Source organism: Panthera onca, chromosome B3, assembly GCF_046562875.1.
Source record: "Panthera onca isolate mPanOnc1 chromosome B3, mPanOnc1 haplotype 2, whole genome shotgun sequence".
Taxonomy (NCBI): domain Eukaryota; kingdom Metazoa; phylum Chordata; class Mammalia; order Carnivora; family Felidae; genus Panthera; species Panthera onca.
The window spans coordinates 119,251,944-119,272,048 of NC_138344.1; the positions used below are offsets into that span (position 1 = coordinate 119,251,944).

At 57.1% G+C, this 20,105-nt stretch overlaps 1 protein-coding gene and 1 long non-coding RNA gene across 3 annotated transcripts in view; both read right to left on the reverse strand.

Annotated features, from left to right (window-relative positions):
* Positions 1–1,175: 1,175 nt before the first annotated feature.
* On the reverse strand, positions 1,176–13,818 carry PGF (placental growth factor). 2 transcript variants are annotated; one of them, XM_060620310.3, is made up of 7 exons: positions 13,416–13,818; positions 12,139–12,181; positions 7,615–7,811; positions 6,789–6,865; positions 4,651–4,680; positions 4,483–4,545; positions 1,176–1,964 (listed from the first exon to the last, which is right to left on the reverse strand). In XM_060620310.3, the coding sequence occupies exons 1-7, from the start codon at positions 13,488–13,490 to the stop codon at positions 1,937–1,939; spliced, it is 513 nt and encodes a 170-aa protein (XP_060476293.1). In that variant the 5' UTR covers positions 13,491–13,818; the 3' UTR covers positions 1,176–1,936. The 2 variants fall into 2 exon arrangements, with proteins under 2 accessions (XP_060476293.1, XP_060476294.1); XM_060620311.3 differs by lacking the exon at positions 4,483–4,545 and having other exon boundaries at positions 13,416–13,817.
* A 2,388-nt stretch (positions 13,819–16,206) lies between these two features.
* Positions 16,207–20,105, reverse strand: part of LOC144616631 (uncharacterized) — a 36,798-nt gene continuing 32,899 nt past the window's right edge. The window contains exon 5 of the long non-coding RNA XR_013556022.1: positions 16,207–16,991. This is a non-coding gene — a long non-coding RNA (uncharacterized LOC144616631). The remainder of the gene's footprint in view (positions 16,992–20,105) is intronic.

A 20,105-nucleotide genomic window follows, 5' to 3' on the forward strand; every position in this document is an offset into this window, starting at 1 on the left:
TACTCAGTCCTGCTGTGAGCCTCCTGCCCCGGATGCAGATTTTCACTTCCGGCCTCTGGGAGCTTCCCTGGTCTCTGGCTCTCTACAGGGGTCACTGGGGTGGGGAAGCTGAACTCCATGTGAGCGGCCCTGTGGGGGGTCCCTGGCGCGGAGCCAAAGGCCTGGCCGAGGGGAAGGGGTGCTTTTCTGAGTTTTCAGTCTGTCAAAGGCAGTGGCTCAGGATGGCTGCAGCCCAAGAGTGGAGAAGTAGGAGAGAAGTGCATCTCTCCTGTAAAGTGTGTCCCCTGAGGCTGGCCCACAACGCACCCCCCCCCCCCTCCCCGTGACCATGCCAGAAGCACATTCTGACCAGACTGTCCTCCAGGGAGCCCAGGCCTCAGGGAACACACTGCCAAGGGCAGCTGCCTCAGCAGGGCTGTTCCACCCCACCCCATCCCACCCCGACTGGCCTGTCCATGGCTTCCCTCCAAAGCCTGAGGCTGGTCCCTGCCCACTGGGTCCCTGTGGTTTTGTCCTGAGCCGCCTCAAGTGACAGAAGTGGGGAATTCCCCCTCCCACAACGCCACACACCATAAACACACACACGCCTTGCAGGTTGCGGGCAGGTGGGAATCTGGTAGTACGTGGTTTGGACTGAAAAAAGAAAAAAGAAAATTTTTCTCGTTTCATGCCAAGGTGTTCAGGAGAAGGCAGAGGAAGATGGGAGGTAAAAGGAAGAAGAAATCGGGCAGCATCTGGGAATCCCTGCCCGCGCCAGCAGCCCGAGCAGGCTTGGGATGCTGCAGCCGGGACGTCTGTCCCAAAGGGCTGGGAGAAGACTGGGAGCCCCCATTCCTCAGGGACCAGGGGGCCAGCACCGGACTGAGAGTGGGACGGCCCTGGGGGAAGGGGAAAGGGAGTGTGCTCTTGAAGATGAGGGTGTTCGGGGTGGCTGGGGCCAGGGCCCCCAACTTTGAGGCCAAGATTACATCTTGGGAACCCGTCGCGACGGGAGGAGTGGACCCCAGGGTTTTGCCTGAAGCAGTGGGGGAGAAGACACTCCAGGGTGCGGCAGGAGAGGCCGGAGCTGGCCCCAGGGCTGCCCTGAGCGCAGCCTCCCTCTTTCTGTCCTGCTTCCACGTTTTTGCCGTTGAGGCCCACTGCTGCGGCAGACACACTCCCCTGGGAAAGCTGCCTCCAGACTAGAATACTTTATTCAAGAGAATCTGGCTTGGCAGCCGGACAGCCACCGAGGGGCGGCTTGCTCCACATCCGGCCTAGGGCCGCCTCTTTGCTTGTGTCCCTGAGAGGGGCAGGTGGTGATGCCTTGACCGTAAAGAACAATGTCCCAGCACGAAGCAGTGCAAGACGTCAGGACAGACTAGGGCGCGAGGAGTGGCAAAGGCCCCCAGGCAAGCATCGTTCTCTGGGGCTGAACTCGGCGGATCTCCAGGGTGCGGAGCTGCTGCCCAGAGGAGGAGGAGGAGGACGCAGAAGGACCCCTCCATCCCCGGCGTGCCTTCCCCTCCAGCCTGGGCCCGGGCGACAGAACAGGCTCCTCCGCTCCTGCGGGGGCGAGGGGCTCCCAAAGCCAGCGCTGTTGGTCCACGCGGTCCAGGGTCAGAACAGGAGGCAGGTCCCATTCTGTCTCCTGCTCCGGGGAAGCCCACCGGGCCCTGGCGTGCCCCTCACAAAGCCGCGTCTGCGCGCTTCTCCCGCAGCTGAAACACACATGGGTCCGTGGCTGCCTTCTTTCTTTCTCTCACGTTCTGTTTAAGGCACTGAATTCCTGAGGGTCCTGTCCCTCCCTGCCCCTCATCCTGGAGGAAGCAAATCATTCAGCAGGGATACAATTGGCTAATAAATAGAGGGCAGGTGTCAGCAGGGAGGTAACTGAGAGTGTGACGGTAATAAATACAGGAGCCGGGTGGGGGTTGTCTCTCTTCTGAGGGGCTGGTTACCTCCGGGGAACAGTATTGCCGCACCTGCCAGAGACCAAACACAGAAAGGGGGTATCAGCACCCTGTGAGGGCAGGGTCCCTCCTATGGGAGGGGGGACAGGCCTGGAGGGAAAGCTTGGACAGGGAGCACAGGGAGATTGCAGCACTCCTGGGTCTCTGCTTGCACCGAGGCCAAGACGCTAGGAGTTACCCTTCACCAAGCACTTACCCACGTGCCCAGCCCTGTGCTAAGCCCTCTTTCATTGCCCTTTAACAACATCCCATGAGGAAGGCCCTGCTACCATGACCCTTTAGAAGACAAAACAAAAACAAAAAACAACTAAGGCCCAGAAAGGTTAAGAAACTTGCCCGAGGTCACACAGCTAGTCAGTGACAGAGCCAACTTTGAACCCAGCCTGGCTTCATGCAATAATGCCTCCGGTTACTCGAGGACCACAGTCTTCTAACAGGGGTACGGGCAACCCTAGATGTGCATGAAGATTGTCCAAGGGGTATGTGAGTATTGATGGTGTTAAGAGAATCGGTTTTCAGCCTCCACACGTCCTCTGCCTGAAAACTGCATGAGAAATTGCCTGAGGTCTGTTTCCCCACCACCTAGGTCACAACTGCCACGCTCCCTTTAGGAAGGAAAGAAGCATCTTGTCCTTTCCAAATCCAGCTCAGTACTTTGCCCCAGGGTAAAACTAGTGGGGTGGGGACAGTGACCAAAAGAACAACCTGAGATATCCATGTAGGTGCTGAAAAAGTAGATATGGCCAATGACCAAGTAACCAAGGCTTTCGCAAGTCAAGTGGTTTCCAAGTCTTCGCTTTCAACAAAATTGAACAATTTAACCGAACTGTCAGCTCATAAGCCAAGAGAAGTAATTTTTGTTAGCAGATCACCTTGAGGCTTTTGGCAAATAACTTGGAAGGAGTTCAAATGATTGTATGACATCTAGTCCCATTTACTTCTTTCTGGGAGCATGGTTTCTCAACCTTTCCCTCTATTAAAAAATGAAAATGGAATTAATGCTGAATCCTGTGTCAGTCTGGCAGGAGGTAACATTCATTAGTGGATTCATTAACTAATTAAAAAGAGGTAGCCACCATCATCTCATTGAGATGCATTCCCTGTAAGATTGATTATACTTTTATGTTTAACATTTATTAAAATATGACATATCTGTGCTGTTTTGATCAACTGGTACTACTAATAATTACCGTGATAACTTATTCCAGGAAAGGACTTAGTCTAGAGTTTTCTGTTCACAGGAAAATGAAAACAATTCAAATTTATACACCATTGTTATGGCAGATAAATGTGACAAGGGGACACATAATGGACTTTTGAACATTAAAAAAAATATTAAATTAGGGGCGCCTGGGTGGCTCGGTCGGTTAAGCGTCCGACTTCGGCTCAGGTCATGATCTCACACTCCGGGAGTTCAAGCCCCGCGTCGGGCTCTGTGCTGACAGCTCAGAGCCTGGAGCCTGCTTCGGATTCTGTGTCTCCCTCTCTCTCTGCCCCTCCCCTGCTCACACTCTGTCTTTCTCTCTCTCTCTCAAAAATAAATTAACGTTAAAAAAACAAAAAAACAACAACAAAAAAATTGGGCTGAAATTCTATGGGGGAAGCAGAATGGAAACACAGGTTCAAGTTAAAAAGAAGCAACGTAAACATGCAGCTATTAAAGCAAAGCGTTCACATTTGTTTTGAAGCGCGTGATGGGAACTCTTAGGGTGGCTGATTCTATAGGGTGTACCCAAAGATTTCTATAATGACTTTATTAAAACATTAATATTTATACCATGCCAGAAACGATATCCTATGTACCTATTTATACTTTTGATGAACTTCTGATTTTTCAAGTTCAATGTCAACTTAAAAAGAAGCGAGGGAGCACGTGGGCTTTTGAAATTCTCTCAGGAGATTCCCAAATGAGATGTTTGAGGACCACTGTCCTGGCAGATGGAGGAACGGGACACTTTCTATGTGGGGCTGCCAGGCAGGGGCTGGGGGCGGGGGCGGTGCACATGGACCACACTGCCGGCTCTTTCCCCAAGTCCATGCCTGGGCCCAAGGGGAAAGCGAGGGCTGCACACATTCAGGAGACCGGCATCCCCAGCACCCCTGTCTTCACAGGGCCACTAGGAAGTAGCCCCAGATGTGTTTTCAGTTGTGAGAATATTTTTCACTAGAATGGAAGCACTATAGGAGCAAGAATCATGTTGGTTTGTTCATGGAGTACCTGGCACACAGTAAGTGCTTGGGAGATGTGTGTAGAATGACTGAATGTTCTCCTCCTTCTACACACAGAGGAAAATGAGGGTCAGAGAGGTCACGTGACTCACTAAAGGCCATGAAGAGACTCAGGGCTAAGCCTGATGAAGAACCAAGTTCCCCTGATGCTTCCTGGGCCCTAGATTCCCTAGGAGACACTTGCCTGTTCTGCCCTGGCCTTGCCTTTCCCCTTCCCGACCACTGATCCCTGCTGGCAGGGCAGGGGCCCCCTCTGGCCCAGACTCCTTGCCATCCCTGGTCCCCCCCTCCGCGCACTCACAGGTGGCAGTCTCTGGGTCTCTGCTTCTCTCTCTTCCTCTTCCCCCTGCCCTTGGGTCTCCTCCTGCAATAAGCCAAAAGCGTCAAGACAAAGTGGCTGGGGGCCCCCATGCTAGGACAGAGGCTGGCAGGACCGAGAATAGCCCGGAGCCCCAGCCAGGCCACTTACCTTTCTGGCTTCATCTTCTCCCGCAGAGGCCTGGGAAAACAGACAGAGAGACCAGGGGACAATCAGGAAGCCAGTAAGTAGGGGGCTCCCCGCCACCCAGGCACCTCTCAGACATCCAGCCCTGGTCCTGCAGTTAGTGTTGAGACCACCAGGGGGCAGAATGGAGCCAGTGAGGGAGGGACGGCCAGAGGTCTCTGGACTTCAGCTTCCACTCAAAGCTCTTGTGACCCCACCGCTAGAATTAGGAACCTCCTCTTGGGGCCCCTTCCCACAGCCTTGTGCACTCTTCAGCCTCTTGGCATCAAGTCTGTGGACTTGCGGGTTTGTTCTCTGCTGATTTTCTCTGTTCAGTTCCTTCCCTGGTACCTGCCCTTCCTCCCAGAGTGCATGCTGGGAGTTTCTGCAAGGACAGCGAATGAGGGGCAAAGCCATGGACTGGAGGATGGTTGCCACCAGCTCAGGATGCCTGTTGGGGCACAACGGCCACCCCCACCCTGGGGATGTATGACACTGCGGGCGACAGCAGGGGGAGTGCGTGAGGGGGTGACGCGAAGGGAGGTGAGCACGAGCCCCACAGTCACCAGGCATGTCCTAGTTCTGCCTCCAGGGCTGTGGCTGTTCGCCCAGAAGTGAGAAGAAAGGTGTCCCTGTTGCCCAACCCATTGGAAGGGAACAGGGCCTCCGTCTTTCCTGGGAACAGGGGTGGGGGCGTGGGCAGTATGGTAACAGTCGGCTTTGGGGCTGGGGCAATGCTGCCCCAGGCTGGCTGTCGTCCTTAGGAGCCAGTGCAGGGTACCAGGGCATCTTGGTACCAGGGACTGCCTGGTCATGTCTCTGCCATCTTGGGCCAGTCAGAGACGGTCTGTGAGCCTTCGTCTCCTCGGTCTGCCTGCCCCAAAAGAGTGGCTGTGAGGGCAGAGGTGACGTAGAAGGTGAAATGTCACCTTCTGGCACTGTGCCCAGGAGTGTTCATTACTGAGCTATTGTTACATGACTAAGCCCTGGCCAGGACGGAAAGGAGGAAATGGATTGAAGCAGGGCCTCCAATAGAGGTAGAGTGAAGAGGGCCTAGAGCCTGGGCTCTGGTCCAAAAGGGGTGGCCCGAGTCCTGGACAGGAGGCAGGGCCCAGCCCAGGGCAGCAGTGAGGCTCCTGAAGAATGTGGTTATGGCCATGAGAGGCAGCATGAGAAATGGAAGGCTTAGGGATTATATAGGCTGGGGTTCCCTGACTAGCCTCAGTTTACCTCATTTGTAAAATGGGGATGACAATAGTACCTGCCTCCTAGGGTTGTTATGAGAGGAGGGACCTTGTCTGTCTTGCTCACCACTGTATCCCAAGCATCTAGGGCAGTGCCTGGCATACAGCAGGCACTCAATAAATGTTTGTTGAATGAATGAGAAAACATTCAAGTGCCTAGTGTGGGGCACAAAAGAGGTGCACACAATAAATGGTGCCTCTCCCCCTGTCTTCTGGCCTCAGGTCAGGGCTCGGGACCTCTAGTCTGGTGCCTCCATCTATGTATGGCCCAGGGCACCAGGAGAATGGGTTCCAGCCCATTTCTCTCCTCCCTGAGCCTGGTTAAAGTGCCAGGCCTGCTGCTCCTGGTAACTAATGTTCAGGGTGCTCTGGGCAAAGGCAGCAAGACTGCTGGTTAGAGGCTCTGCCAGGCGGAGGTTGGCTTTAAAGAAAGCCACTGACTCCTTCTTTCTGCCACTTTTCTCCTGCCAGAGCGTATCCCTCTCTGTGCCCCTCAGTCCAGTCGCCCCTTCCCTGGGCGCCAGCCTGGCCTAGGACTAAGTCCAGGCTAGCAATGTCTTAGCCCCAGGCACCTCTTCCAGGGCTGTGGTGGCCCCCTCCCACCTCAGGGAGGGGGAGAGCGCACCCCCAGCCCCTCCAAGTCTGGGATGGACCCTGGCTTCCTCTGCCCCTGTGGCTTCTCAGGCAACTGTGTTCCAGCTGATGGGACCACTTCCCCGGGCAAAACTGACTGATGTGGAGCATAGAAGGCAGCTGCCACTGGTCCCTTATTTCCTTCGTCTCCCTCAGCCAGGAAGACAGCGCGGGAGGGATGGGCAGCCACAGGGCTGAGGCTCCCAAATGAGAAGGGCCTGTCCCTGCCGCTCCCCGAGGACCTACCTGCACTCGCAACGGACGTGCTGAGAGAATGTCAGCTCCACGTAGGAGGGCCGGTCCTCAGAGTGGATCTTCAGGAGCTTCCAGGAGAGAAAGGTTTGAGGCCGGGATTGGAGGATGGCCCCTGGGTTTCCAATAGTCTCTCCACCCCCTCCCTGGGAGCGGGACCTGACTCCTTGTTTGCCACCAGCCTTGGGATCACATACTCTCATTGTGCTTTGAGTCGGGGGTAAACAGCCCTCCCACCTGCATGTGGATCTGAGGGAGGCCCCTGTCCCTCCTTCCCCGGGGCCACCAGCATGGCAATAGTGTAGGAAGGGAGACTCTGCTGTGGAGTCGGAGCGACCTACGTACAGTCTTGGTTCTTCTACCTGCTGAGCCAGTGAAATGCCAGCTCTGAACCTCAAGCCCTTCATCTGTGAAATGTAAATAACACTTGCCTTGAAGGATGGCGTTTTGAGGTAACAGAAGTAACATTTAGGAGCACCTAGCACAGGGCTTGGCCTTACTAGCAAGTGCTTAATAAACAAGGTGTGTGTGTGTGTGTGTGTGTGTGTGTGTACGCGTGCCCATGTGCACACACGCAAAGCTCAGGGCACCGAATGCCCCTGGTATACACGAGGACTGCTTGCATCTGAACAGGTTTCCTTTCCAAGCTCCACCAGACGTCCTTGGGTCATGGGGTAGGACCAGGCCAGAGCCCTTGGAGTGGGCTCCAAGCTGGGACGGGGCTCGGGAAGGGGGGAGAACTGTGCTGGGGTGGGGAGTGCCGGGGCCTCGGAGTCAGTTCCGGTCCCGGGACCTTGGCCTGCTCTCCTCCCCTCCCTACCTGCATGGTGACATTGACCGTCTCTACGGGCACGCAGTGCAGGTTCTCATCACCACAGCAGCCGGTGCAGCGCAGCAGGGAGATGCAGGAGGGGCTGAACATGTGCTGCACCTCACTGGGGTACTCTGACACGATGTCCACCAGCCTCTCTAGCGCCCGGCAGTAGCTGCGGCCCCACACTTCCTGGAAGGGCACCACTACAAGGAGGCACAGACAGCTGGGTCAAGTCAGGAGGAGCCTGCCCCTCAAAGGCCCAGTGCCAGCTCCCCAAGCCCCGCAGGGCCTTCCAGGTTCAGCCCGCACTCCCTCCTCCAGGAAGCCCCCAGCCTGTATGAGCTCTGTGCTCTGAACTCCTGACATGATGCCTCTGGGAGGACTGCTGGACCCCTAGCTGGACAGAAACCACAGTGGAATGGAGTTTCTCAGGGTCTGGCCTCTCTGCTCTGTTCTCAACGCAGGCACCCACATCTGCCGTGGCGCCCTTGGAACTTTGAGGAGCGTGTGTCTTGGGGGCTCTTCAGGCCCTCGGGGCCTTTCTCAGGCCTGATCGACTGCTTCCTTGATCTTGGGGAATTTGCAGAGAACAGTCAGTTCTGCATGACTGGCTTATAGAGTCCCACAGGGAGGGTTAGCCTCCCCTTAGTCCTTATTTTCTGCCCCTCTCTGAGCCAGCTCCTCTACTCGGCAGCCAAGGCCACGGCCAGCATCGTGCGCTGTCCACATCACTCTCCATTTCAGTGGGACCAGCCCTCACATCAAGCTCAGCTGTATCACCATTATTCCCACCTTTGGGATGTGCTCTTTGTCCCCTTCCTGTTCCTAACCAAATAAAGCCCACTATCCCACCTCCTCTCCGGAGCCTTCTCCAACTTTCCCAGTATGAACAGATGTTCCTCCTTTGAGCATAATTTGGCCCCGAGATTTTACCTTATCTTGGCCACTAGTGGCTCTTATCTCCTTTACAACCAAGTCGAGGCTCCATGAGGACAGGGACCCAAGCACCCAGTAAAAATAGGCTAGGTAATTATTGATTGATTAGATGACAGTTCACTGAGGATTATCAGGGACATCCCTGACCCCCACCACATCCTAGTGGTTGTGACCAGGATCTTTTGTCAGCTCGTCTGGAATCTCTCAAAAGATGCTCCTTCAGGCGAAGGCCTGGGGCCTGGTCCCAAACAGAGGCTCCCAGAAAGTGAGTAGCCAGAGTTAGGAGACCTGGCTTCTAGTCCTGGTCCTATACTGGCTGTGTGACCTGGGGGAGGTCACTTAAACTTTCTGGGTATATCAGTTTCCTCAGCTGGGGAAAAACGAGAAGGCTGGGAATAGATGGTTGCTAAGGTCTCTCTCGGCTCTGACACATGGTTTGGGATTCTGTGCTTGCAACCCAGCCCAGCCTTGAGACTGTGGGCAGAGAAACATCTCTAACTCTGGGTCATCCTGCCTTATACCTGATGGTTGTCCTCAGCTGATGGGGAAGGACAGGGAAGCTGGATCACCTGGGGGACCCTGCAGCCTCTGCCCTAGAGCAACGGCCGCTCCTAGCAGCCCCTCACTTCCTTCCATGGCCTTTCCTAGGAGGCAGAAGGGGCCGAAGTCCATTCCACTGAGCCTGGAAGGCCGTGAGTCTCAGGGTAATCTCAGAGGAAAAATAAACTTCAGCCCTAGCAGGGGCCCTCGGGAAAGGCTGCAAGCTGGTGGAAAATACCCGAGGCAGTGTATCCACGTGGAGCTGGCCAAGGCGGCCACAGAGGCAATAAACCGTGCTTATCTGGGCGTCTGCTGCTGCATTCTGCCCTGTCTGCTTAGGGAGCACTAGGGGCTGGGCCCGGGGATAGGAGGGGGACCAGATGCCTGCCCTGATCCTACCCCTCCAGCCACGGGAATACTCTCCCTGGACACAAGTGGGACACAAGCCCCTCTCCCTGTAAGCGCCAGCCTTTGCAGTGCAAGGTCAGAGGAGCACCTCCCTATTGTAACTCCATGAGCACATGTTTAGTCTAAAATCCACGAGCACTATGTAACTCTGAATGTTTCACCTCAGCCGTGGACAACATAAATAACAGCAGAGGGACAGCCGGCTGCCAAAGCGCCACAGACAGCTCAGTCTCCTGCTCTGGCACCGGCCATCAGGGAGGGGGACAGCAGCAGAGAAGGGGCACCTCAGCCCCTACCGTTCTACGAACAGGCTCCCACCCCGCCGGGCGGCCAGGGCCACGGCCAGGTTAAGCAGAGCTGCCTGGGCCTTGGCGGCAGAAGGGATTTCCTTTCCTCGCCCCCACACCCCACCATGCAGACTACGTCATCAGGACCCAGGCTCCATGGGCCACATGACCAGACTGTGTAAGGGAAGGGGCGGGGGGGGGGGGGGGGCGGTGGCTAAGAAGGAGGCGGGCTTTGTCTGGTTTACCTGGCAGGCACCAGGAAAAAGGGCAATTCGTCCCTGGAGGCCACTGTCTGGGCACGTGGGAGAAACAGAGGGGGCTATGTGAGGGGGGTGGGCGAGGGGCTGGCTCCAGGTGTGTGGTGACCGCTCCCAGATGTGGGCTGAGCCCCTCAGGAAAGAGCTCTGCTCAGCTGCTCCTGCGAGCACTTCCTCTGGCCCCCTGACCTGCTCCGGAGGCGGGGTGGGGGTGAGAGGAACTCGAGGCTGTGGCTCGGTCAGTCACCTGGCCAGGGCTGGGCGGTTCCATGAGGCTGCGGCCAGGGCCGCAACTGGGCTCTCGGCGATCTCTCGCCAGCCCTGGCGGCAAGCCTCCAATCTGGTTCCATCTGCCTATGACCTGGGATGCAGGAGACACAGGAAGGGAAGTGTTTAATCCTGACAGCAAGCTCCTGGGGAGGGGCCGCAGAGCTGGGCTGAGCCGCCAGCCACCAGCCTGAATTCGGCAGGTGTCCTCTCCATGGCACTGGCGGGGCACACAGCCAGCCTGCCGAAAAGGGACACGCTGCTCATGCCTGCACGGTCATGAGCCACGGGGAAGGCCGATGCTACGCACCCCGACTTTGCCACATCTACGGGGGCGCGTCTGAGGCTTTAGGTGGCCCCAAGGACCTCTCTGAGCCTCAGGTTCTCCATCTATAAAATGGGGAGAAAATGAATGCCTTCCCAGTTCACAGCCCGTGGCCAGCACAGAATTAGAGGGACTGCCCAACACGAGTGCCATGAATAGTAGTAGCAAAAATCAACGTCTACGGTTGCAAAGTACGGACCCTTCTGTCTCTTGTCTGATGTTAGCAGGAGAGGATGGCATTTTCAGATTGTGGTAACTGGGGTCCAAAACTCATGGTGTTTCACCTGGCCACAGTCCACGCTCCCTGGCTGATTAGGCTGATAGGATGACAGGGCAGTGGCTCTAATGAACTGACACTTCTAAGCCTCCTCACCCCTGGCCACGGGAGAGATGTACTCCTGTGTCTCCTCCGTGGGAGTCAGAGAATCCCACACTCTGGGAAAAAGAACGTTGGATATCATGTAATCTAATGTTCCTATTTTACAGACGAGGAAAAGGAAATTCAGACTTCTTTGGTACCTGTTGCTGAAATACACTAAAAGCATCAAAAAGGTCATGGGGTGGAGATGGCTGATGGGTCCCTCCCCAAGTCCCAAGAGAATAATATTGTGCCAGAGCCAGCGGGCACAGCAGGGTGACAGGGAGAGTGTCAGTGAAGTTAAGGGCTGCTACCTCCCCTCACCTTTTCAGTGCCCAGGAGAGACTGGCCACCAGGCAGACAGGGCCCAGGGGGAGGGTGTTCCCAGTTCTCAGAGGCTACCACGAGTGTGCGTGTGCATGTCCCTACACGCTCCCTCTCCCACAGCACGAGGGGAAGCCTCAGTAGCGATGTGTGGCTTTGCTGCACGTCTCAGAGAGGCTGGGAGGGAGGAGCGAGACAGGGGGCCTGGCACGGGCCTCCTGCTTTCTGCACGTATGTCCCTTTGGCAAAAGACACACCCTTTGAACATTCCCTCTTGATGCAACCCCGGGGGTGAGGAGTGGAGGGGCCAGGGAGGGCACGACTCATGTTCTGTCTGTTTGTAATCAATGGAAAGGCCTGGTCAGATCCCTGCAGCTCCGCCAGGGCTGGGCTTCTGGGAAGGTCCCCTCACCCCTCCCTAATCCTCTTGATGGCTTGCCCACGGCAACCAGCTCCTGGATCCCTAGTATGGCTCCTGGCACTCACTGCCTACACTGCCCTCCAAGACCCCATCTGCCTCCTTACATTATATTGGGAAGGGGCTCCGAGCCAACTGAACAAACCCTGGATATACTGGCCCCAGCCTCACTGTCTGCGTGCTGGGTGACCCTGGCCCAGGAATACACCTCCCTGGGCTCCTGGGTCACAAGAGGAGGATCTCTCAAGCCCTGCCCACTTTGTCAGCTAGGATGTCAGCCAGCTTGCAGACTCTCCCCAACTTCATACCAGCCTGTACCCATCCTTCATGCCAGCGCCTTAGTATCCTCTGCAGAGGACTGGGAGGGGCGGGCTTGGTGAGCACGTGCACCCCCAGCCCAGCGTGCTTACCTTCCACCTCTGATGAGCCATTCCCAGCAGACAAGGCCCACTGCTGTGGACAGAAAAGGGCAGAGATGAGGGGTCCACCTTGGGCTTCTGTGCTCTGGGGCCGAATTGACAAGAGCATAGAGGCCCCTCTGAGCTCCTTGCCACCCGCTGCACATGCTCTGCCCTGTCTCAGAGCCGCCTCTTTCCCAGTGCAACTAAGATCTCACTGGACCCTGAGTGGATCCCACCCTTTTCTCTGGCCTCAGTTTCCTCATTTGGATAGGGTGGAAGGCTACAGGCTTTTGCAGACCCTTGCCTTCTATGTCTCAAAGATCCTGCAACCCTTAGGGGTCTCCCTTCTCCCCAGCCCCAGGCCAGCCCTGCTGGGCCCTGTGCAGCCCGCCTTGGCTGGGTGCCAAAACCCCGGGGTGGGGGTGGGGGGCGGGAGGAGGTGATCAGCTGGTGGGAGCCGAGGGGCTGGAGCGGGTGGCGCCATGAGCTGGTGCTGCCGGTAACGTTACACCTCTGGCCAGCCCTGCAGCAGGCAGGCAGTGGCCGGTAGTGGGGCTCTTCCGCCCCTGCAGGACTGCCCAGCCCACCCACTCCTGGGTTGGGGCTGGGGACTCCTGGGGCAGCAGGACAGTGCAGTGGGAAGGGATCTCATTGGCTTTGTCAGGATTTCACTGCCCAAGCTGGCTCCCAGCCAGACTCACCCAGCTCCTGGGAAAAGGGCCCTGTTCGCTTCCCCAGGCCCTGCACTCAGGAACTCTGACTGCCCACCCGGGAAAGAGGGCACAGCAGGACCTCTTGTCTCACCCTCAGCCCACCCAGGAGCCCTGGGCTCACCCAGAACCCTGGTGGGGGCAGGGTCCAGCCTCCCCACCAATGGCCTGTTCCGCTGGCTTCCCCTCCACCAGGCCAGGTCAGAGGTCCTGGGGGCGCCTGCCTGGTCATGGGGCCTCGACCCTGACCACAAGGCCAGGGACCCGCCTGGGATTAGTGGAGAGATGCTTTTAGCAAAGCCACCAGGGCTCCAGGGGCCAGACAGGAAACCTCCCTCCCTTCCCTGTGGCTTCCCTGCCCCCGCCAAGACAGACCCCGGAGCTTGAGTCTGGGACAGCCCAGCCTGAGGTCTTCTCCCAGAAGATGTGGTCCAGCCTGGCTCCTGGGAAGTGTGTGGACATCCATGGAGGTGCCGCTCCCAGGAGTGGGTCTGTGATTTCAGAGCCCCTGCCCCCAGTGCTGGCAGCTGGGAAGATAAGGGGGGGGGGCCAGGCCGGGGCTGGGATAGGTCTTACCTGGGGGGGCACAGCGGGCAGTGCCAGCCCAGCCAGGAGCTGCAGGAAGCAAGTGAACAGCCTCATGGCAGGCATCTTCTCAGACGTCCCAAGCCAGGAGGTTCCAAGGGAAAACCACCATGCTCGGCCCCCTGGGGGAGCCCCTGGCACAGGAGGAGAGGACCTCACTGCTGCTCCGAGGTCACCGCAGGTGGCCCGAGCATCCTCTGGAAGCCCCGGGAGCCTGAAGTCCGCAGGTAGGGCTGGGGCTGGGGCACCTGATGCGGAGCGCCGGGCGGGGCGGGGCGGTGTGGGGCAGGCGGGTCCCTGGGGAGGTCCCTTCGGGCGCCCAGCGCGACCCCAGGGCCTCTCGTGGAGGCCAGTGGAGAGGCAGCCTCCTCCTCAGACAGCAGCTCCCTTCTGGGACTGCAGCCTGTTGGCGACTGGGTTTCAAGGGCCGTGAGGGGGGCGGGGCCACAGGCCAGCCCCGCCCACCGTCGACGAGGCCTGGGAGCGGCCCCCTCGGGTGGCTGCCGCTGCGGCCGCGCGGACCCGGGAGCGCCCGGCCCGCAGTGCGCGGAAGGGGCGCCCCCGCGGCGGCCGCTCCCGCCCCGCCGCCGCCCAACCCGCAGCTTCCCGCGGGACGCCCGCGACCCAGGCGGCACCCAGGGCCGACCCCGAGAGGGGCCGGCGGCTGCGCTCCCGCTCCTCTGGGCTGGCGTGGGTGCGGGCATCCAGGTAGTGGAGCGCAACATTTGCCAGGGAGGCTCCTGACTGTCGCGGCCCCGGAAGAGACTGCAACTCCAGACCCCTAGGAAGGCAGCAGTTTGGTCTGGCCTTTTACAGTGCCACCTATGCCGTCCCCACAATCCCCTGGGGCGAAAGGCTTGTTAACTTCATTTTGTAGATGAAGAAACTGAGGTTCCCAGAGTGCCCCTGCCGGTATACGTCGCGCATGTACATACGCTCTTGAAAAGTGTGCGCGCGTGTGTTTTTGAGGAATTGACGGAAACAAAATGCAAGCCACGTGACTCCAGAACTGTGTCTGCACCCCAGGCACCATCCTCCTGGTCAGGCACTCAGACAGTAGGGCCGCCCAGCTGCGGGCACCTGGCTGAGGGTCCAGCACTGTTTCCTCCTGTGGGAAGGCAGTTTTCTCAGGCCGCTACATGTGGTTTGAGAGTGGCCTAGTGCAGCATTTCCTCCCGATCCCAGGAGACAGAAATCTCCGACTCAGCAGGGGTCTGCCTCTAGGGATCTGTGTGCGTCTGTGTGTGCACGCGTGGGCACTGGTGCGTGACTGTGGAGATCCACATGTGCTTTGGGTCCATGTGGTCTGCGTGCCTATGTCTGCCGTATGTATGTCCGAGTGCGGCTTGTGTGTGGGTCTGGTCTCTCATATCTCTGCATGCTTGAGTGATTACGTGTGTGTACGTGTCTCTTCTGTGTCTCCAGGTGTGTTTGGAAGCGTCTGAATGTGCCTTTCAGTAGGATTGGGAATTTGTATGCCTGCCTGTGTCTTTGCGTGTGGATAAATATCCAGACCGGCTTCTGTGTATGACTGTGCATCTCTGTGCATTTGTGTGCGCCCTGCCATGGTCCTTGAGCGTTCATCACCCCACCACTCTCCATGCACAGCTCCCTGGCTGCAAGAACCCCACGGGATTCAGGGATTGGCCTGGGCCTGGGGCTGGTGGGCACTGTGGGAGGGGAGAGGCCTGGGGGGCAGCCCCTTACTGCTCACATTCCAGCCAGGAGCAGAGAGGCCAGGGCAGCCCCAGCTCTCACCCCAGTGACCTCTGTGTCCATTGCCTGCCTGCCCACCCACGCGGGGCTGCCAGAGATATTGCCTCCCTGCCTGGCCAAGCCCGGAGGTCCAAGAGCCAGGGGCCAGTCATCCACCAGCTAAGCGGGGGCTGCAAGGAACTTTCTGACGAGCTCCAGCATGTTAGGTAGGACTCATGGAGCTGACAGACTCCTTCCTGGGCCCAGGGTCATGGTGGAGGGTGTCTGGGCATCGCTATGCATGTGTATGGGGGTGAGCAGATCCGTGCATGCCTGGATCATATATGTTTGTCCATAATGTCTGTGTGGGCATAGCACATGTGTTTATGTGTGTTTCTTATTTTGGATTTGGATTTGTGTACGTGGGCACAAGCATGTGCTGTGCATGAGTGTGTATATTTAAATATCTGTATTGTATATGGCTGTCTATAACTGAATGTTTTCAGCACTTATGCATTGGGCATATTTGCCTGTAAATGTGTATATAGGGATGCATATGTTATTTATGTGCATGTGTTTGTATTCATTCTTTAATTTGACCCATATTGCTTCAGTCCTACTATACTTTAGGCACTGGCCCAGGTGCTGGGGGTGTGGCGCAGGGGTTCCCTCAAGGCTTCGGTTCATGAGGGACAGGTACAGACAGCTGGGGATGCTGTACCCTCCTTCTACACTCTTGAGCGAACGGAATGCCTGGACCATGTCTGTGGTTCCCACAAGTGTGCCTGTGTTTTGTTTTTTGTTTTTTGTTTTTGTCACTAAACTGGGGACCGCACCCTTCTAAACCTGGCTTCTTGGGTTGTGAGATGAATTAGCTACGGTAGGCTGGGGGCCGAAAGCAGCGAGACCCAACATTTTCATGGGTTAGACAGGAGCTCACTCTTGCTCACGTCCAGTCCAGGCGGGCGTGCTGGTGGCTCTGCTCCCCTGGATCACGGCCCCAGTCCTTACCAGCCACATAACCTAAAGTGACTTCCGGTACTTCTCAGAGCCCCCCCCCCCCCCCCCCCCACCACTGCCTCCTCCGTCCCAAGTGGGAATAATGCTCCTGTCGCAAGTCAGGACTAACAGCCTGACTTCTGATTCAACTTTGGATTCTTATTAGAGATACAAAAACACTCCTGTTACAGGGCAGGGTCTTTGCCATCACGGACATGAGACAGATAGAAAATAAAGAATTTTCTGCTTCTGCCAATTGCAGAGCAGGACGATGGAGGGACTGGCTTGTCCGAGTGAATGCGTGCGCACTCCTTCCTCCGCCTCCTGTGCCCTGTATTCTCCCCATCACCATCCAGGCGATCGGGCCCCAGCTGTCATCAAGGCCTTTTGAGTAGATCCACCGGCAGAACCAATGCTCGAAACTCCACAGGGAACTGGTTATCACCGCAATCACGCGTCGTCGCCGGGAAAGAAATGGTGTTCAGTGAGCACTTACTATGGGCCAAGCGCTGTGCCTGGCGCTTGAGCCACTTCAGCTCGGCTGAATGCCACCATAACACTGGGAGCTCGTTTTCGTGATTCCCATTTAGAATATGGGAAGATGGAGAGGCGGGGAGCCGAAGTGATTTCCCCATAGTCATTTAGCTACTAAGAGAGCAGCAAGGTGAGGGTCAGCCTAAGTCTTTCTCCAAGTTCTGTCCAGCGGGCATAAGCTTTCTGTGCCAACCAGATTACCTACCTAGAAGGTAGGGCCCGTGTCTTGAACGTTTTTCGGAGGCTTCCCCTTGCTGGAGCAGAGTGGGTGCTTGACAGACTCTGCAAGGTTGACGATGTGTGGCAGGGAGCAGCCCTCACCCAGGCCTGGAGCCGACCCTGTCGCAGGGAGTCGGACAAATATAGGTAAACACAGGGTCTGGGCCATGACAATAGTCACCCTGAGAAGCTGTGGGTTCTAGTCCTGCACACCAGGCTGCCAGGCCGGCCCCTTCCTCCCAAGGCCGTCCCAGCACACCGGGCTTCCCACACCTTGCATTAGTCATGGTTTTAGCCTGAAAACACCTGCCTCGACCCATCCCAATTTCCTGCCTTTCAGCTTCCTGACTCATTTTCCCATTTTGGCCTAGCCTTTTCATTGTGTTGATCCTCTGAACTATTTCCCAACTGTGACTTTTCCTACTCCCTTGATGACAATTCAGCATCTGTCTCAGGTGGCACGAGGTAAGCACACTCCCTGTGACCTTGTCCCTGAGCCCCAGACCTGGCTGTGGCATAGGTGGGTGAGAAGTAGCATCTCCAAGGACTAGAATCTCTCCTTTCCTGGCTGGCAGGGACAGCAGCAGCCGGCAGCTTGGGCCGAGGGCCTTTCCACTTTATAGGCCGGACAAGCTGTAGCCACCAACTAGCCAAGGTCACCAGCAGGAAGCTGCTTGGTCAGTTTCATCTGCCTTCTCCTCCTACCCCCTGGGCTAGGGTCTCCTGTGGGCCCACCTCAGCCTTAACACTGAGCCCCTTTCCTTCTCTCCATGCACTTTTTCTTCTTAAGTTTATTTATTTATTTTAAGAGAGAGAGAGAGAGTGGGAGGGAGGGGTAGAAAGAGAGGGAGAGAGAATCCCAAGCAGGCTCTGCATCAGCAGCACGGAGCCCCGCGTGGGGCTTGAACTCACGCACCATGAGATCGTGACCCGAGCCGAAGCCAAGAGTCAGATGCTTAACTGACTAAGCCACCCAGGCGCCCCATCTCCATGAACTTCTTCAGGCAGGCTTAATAGCCTTGCCGGCCACTGGGTGAGGCCCTCCTCATCCAGGTCCCCCCAGCACCTTGAATTGCCTCTCCATCACAGCACCCGGCTCATAGTCTCATCACTGCCCAGCTGCTTGTCCGTCTTCCCTCAGACTGTAGGTCTGAGAAGGCAGACACCTGTTCACCCTTGGATTGCCAGCACCTTGTCCAGTGCCTGGCACACGTAATGTTTGTTGAGTTGGATCAATCCTCCAAGCACTCTCTCCTCTCCCTACAGGGAAGACGTCCCAAGTCTGCCCATTCCTTACCCAATTGTCCTTCAGTCTTCAGAGGCAGCCCTCCGAGACCCCATGCTCCATACAACTTGGGTGGGCCTCTCTGTAGGGGTTAAGTGTGGGAGGACAACCTCCCATTACTATGTAATCACGCCCTGGGTTGGTCACCACAGCCCCGCCAGCCCCCGGGGGACAAGGCTCATGCTTCTGGCCAGAGACCAGAACCCAGTGGGGGGCCTGGGGCGGGGTCAAGTTGGAAAGGAGACCAAAGCAGAGCCCACGGGTGATCCAGCGGTTCCCAGGGGTGGGAAACAAGATGGCACCCGCCACGAGGGCTGCGAACAAGGGAAGCCAGGCAAGGTGCCCGCCGCCTCGTCCCAGGCCTTTGGGGAGACGCGTCGTCACCAAAGGATCGGAAACCTGTACTTTGGGCACTTGGCAGCCAGGGCTGGGTTTTTCGTGTTTTCTGTAATTATTTCCCTTTTGTTCTCCCTTAGTATTTAGTAAAGCCCTTTGTGAAAATGCCAGCTGGTCTCAGCTGCGCTAAGAGGATGACAAAGGGGTCCTCTGTGCGTGCTCGGCCTTCGCCTTTAACGGAGGGACCTAGCTTAGCGGTGACAGCAGAGTCAAGGACCACCAAGGGCAAAGGGAGGCTCTGGGGCCACAGCCAGCACCTCGTGTTCAGCAGCCTCTCTGACGCTGAGTCCCAGATTGAGCTTTATTGAAACCAGAGGGGCTGGAGGGCTGGCCAGTCACGGCTGCTTTGAGGGAGGGCATTTGTTCAGATCCCGGTGGTGTCCAAAGCTCTTGAGAAATCCAGAGGCCAGGCACCTGCTGTGCTGCGGCTACCCAACGAGGGGGGCAGCCCCTCCCCAACTGGAGCCACTGGGCAGGCTGATGTCGAGGAATCGGGCTCACGAGCGGCTGCCAGAGCTGCCTCCCTCGCCTGCCCTCCCAGCTCAGGAGCCTTGCTAAGCCTTGGTCCCCTGCCTGCACACTGTCCACCAGGGTGGATGTCCAGCAGTCCCTCCCCAACTGCGGGGACCCTCCACGTCCTCCTCTCCTGTGACTACGCCCTGCTTCTCCTCCTGCCCCTCTTCTTCCCCCCACCATGCGTCTCTCAGTTGCCCTGGTGAGAGGAGCCTGGGAGACCTTCCTCCTCAGGAACAATCGCCTCTTTCTCTCTGTTGTGTAAGTGATACGGGAGGAGAGGAAGCTATTTGTAACTAATCGGCTGTGATGTGGAACAGGAGCTCAGGGAGCCGACAGCTCGGGGCTGTCCCGCCTCTGCGACAGCTGGGTGGTTGGCGATGGCGATGGCGGGTCACCCTTCTCCTCCCCCACCCCAACGGGGAGGCCTGCGGGACGATGGCGGGCGGGGGGGGGGGGGGTACCTCCTGTGCACCGGGCTCTGTGCCTGACATGCTGAATATAAGGGAATCTCACAGGCACCTTTGAGGGAAGTATTGCGGCTCTCACGTTTCAGGCGAGGACGTGAACTTTGAGAGAGTGAATTCTTTCAGCAGGCAAGCCCCAGAAGGGAGAGGGATGGACGAGGACCAGCTGAGGCTGTCCAAGAAGGCGGTGTTGTGCGGGGGACAGAGTCTGCTTCTCCCTCACTACGTGACCTTAGGCTAGTCTTTTCAGCTTGCTAACTCCAACTCAAAGGCTGATTGTGTGGTTTAAATGAGAAAGTGGAAGTCCGTCACGTAGCACAGGGCCTGGGACACCGTATGTGCTCAACAAATTCAGCTCTGATCATTTCCTGCAGAAAGGGGAAAGAGGGAAGCCAGATCACCCCCCACCAAGTTGCAAGCTGACCTCACCATGATCACCAGGATACGGTCACCATAGATAGCAGGAAAACCTCCCAGAGGAGGCTTTTAGATTATTCTTCTAGATTGAGATAAGTCTTCTAGATTATTCTTCTGCCCTCCAAGGGATGGAGCTAACCTCAGGGTCCTCCTTCT

Excerpts from the sequence above, each read along its gene's own strand:
- PGF (XM_060620310.3), bottom strand. The coding sequence starts at position 13,490 with ATGCCTGCCATGAGGCTGTTCACTTGCTTCCTGCAGCTCCTGGCTGGG. Across the intron at positions 7,812-12,138 it reads TGGCTCATCAGAGGTGGAAG|TGGTGCCCTTCCAGGAAGTG; the intron begins GTAAGCACGCTG and ends GCCTCCTTGTAG. Across the intron at positions 4,681-6,788 it reads CACGTCCGTTGCGAGTGCAG|GCCTCTGCGGGAGAAGATGA; the intron begins GTAGGTCCTCGG and ends CTGTTTTCCCAG.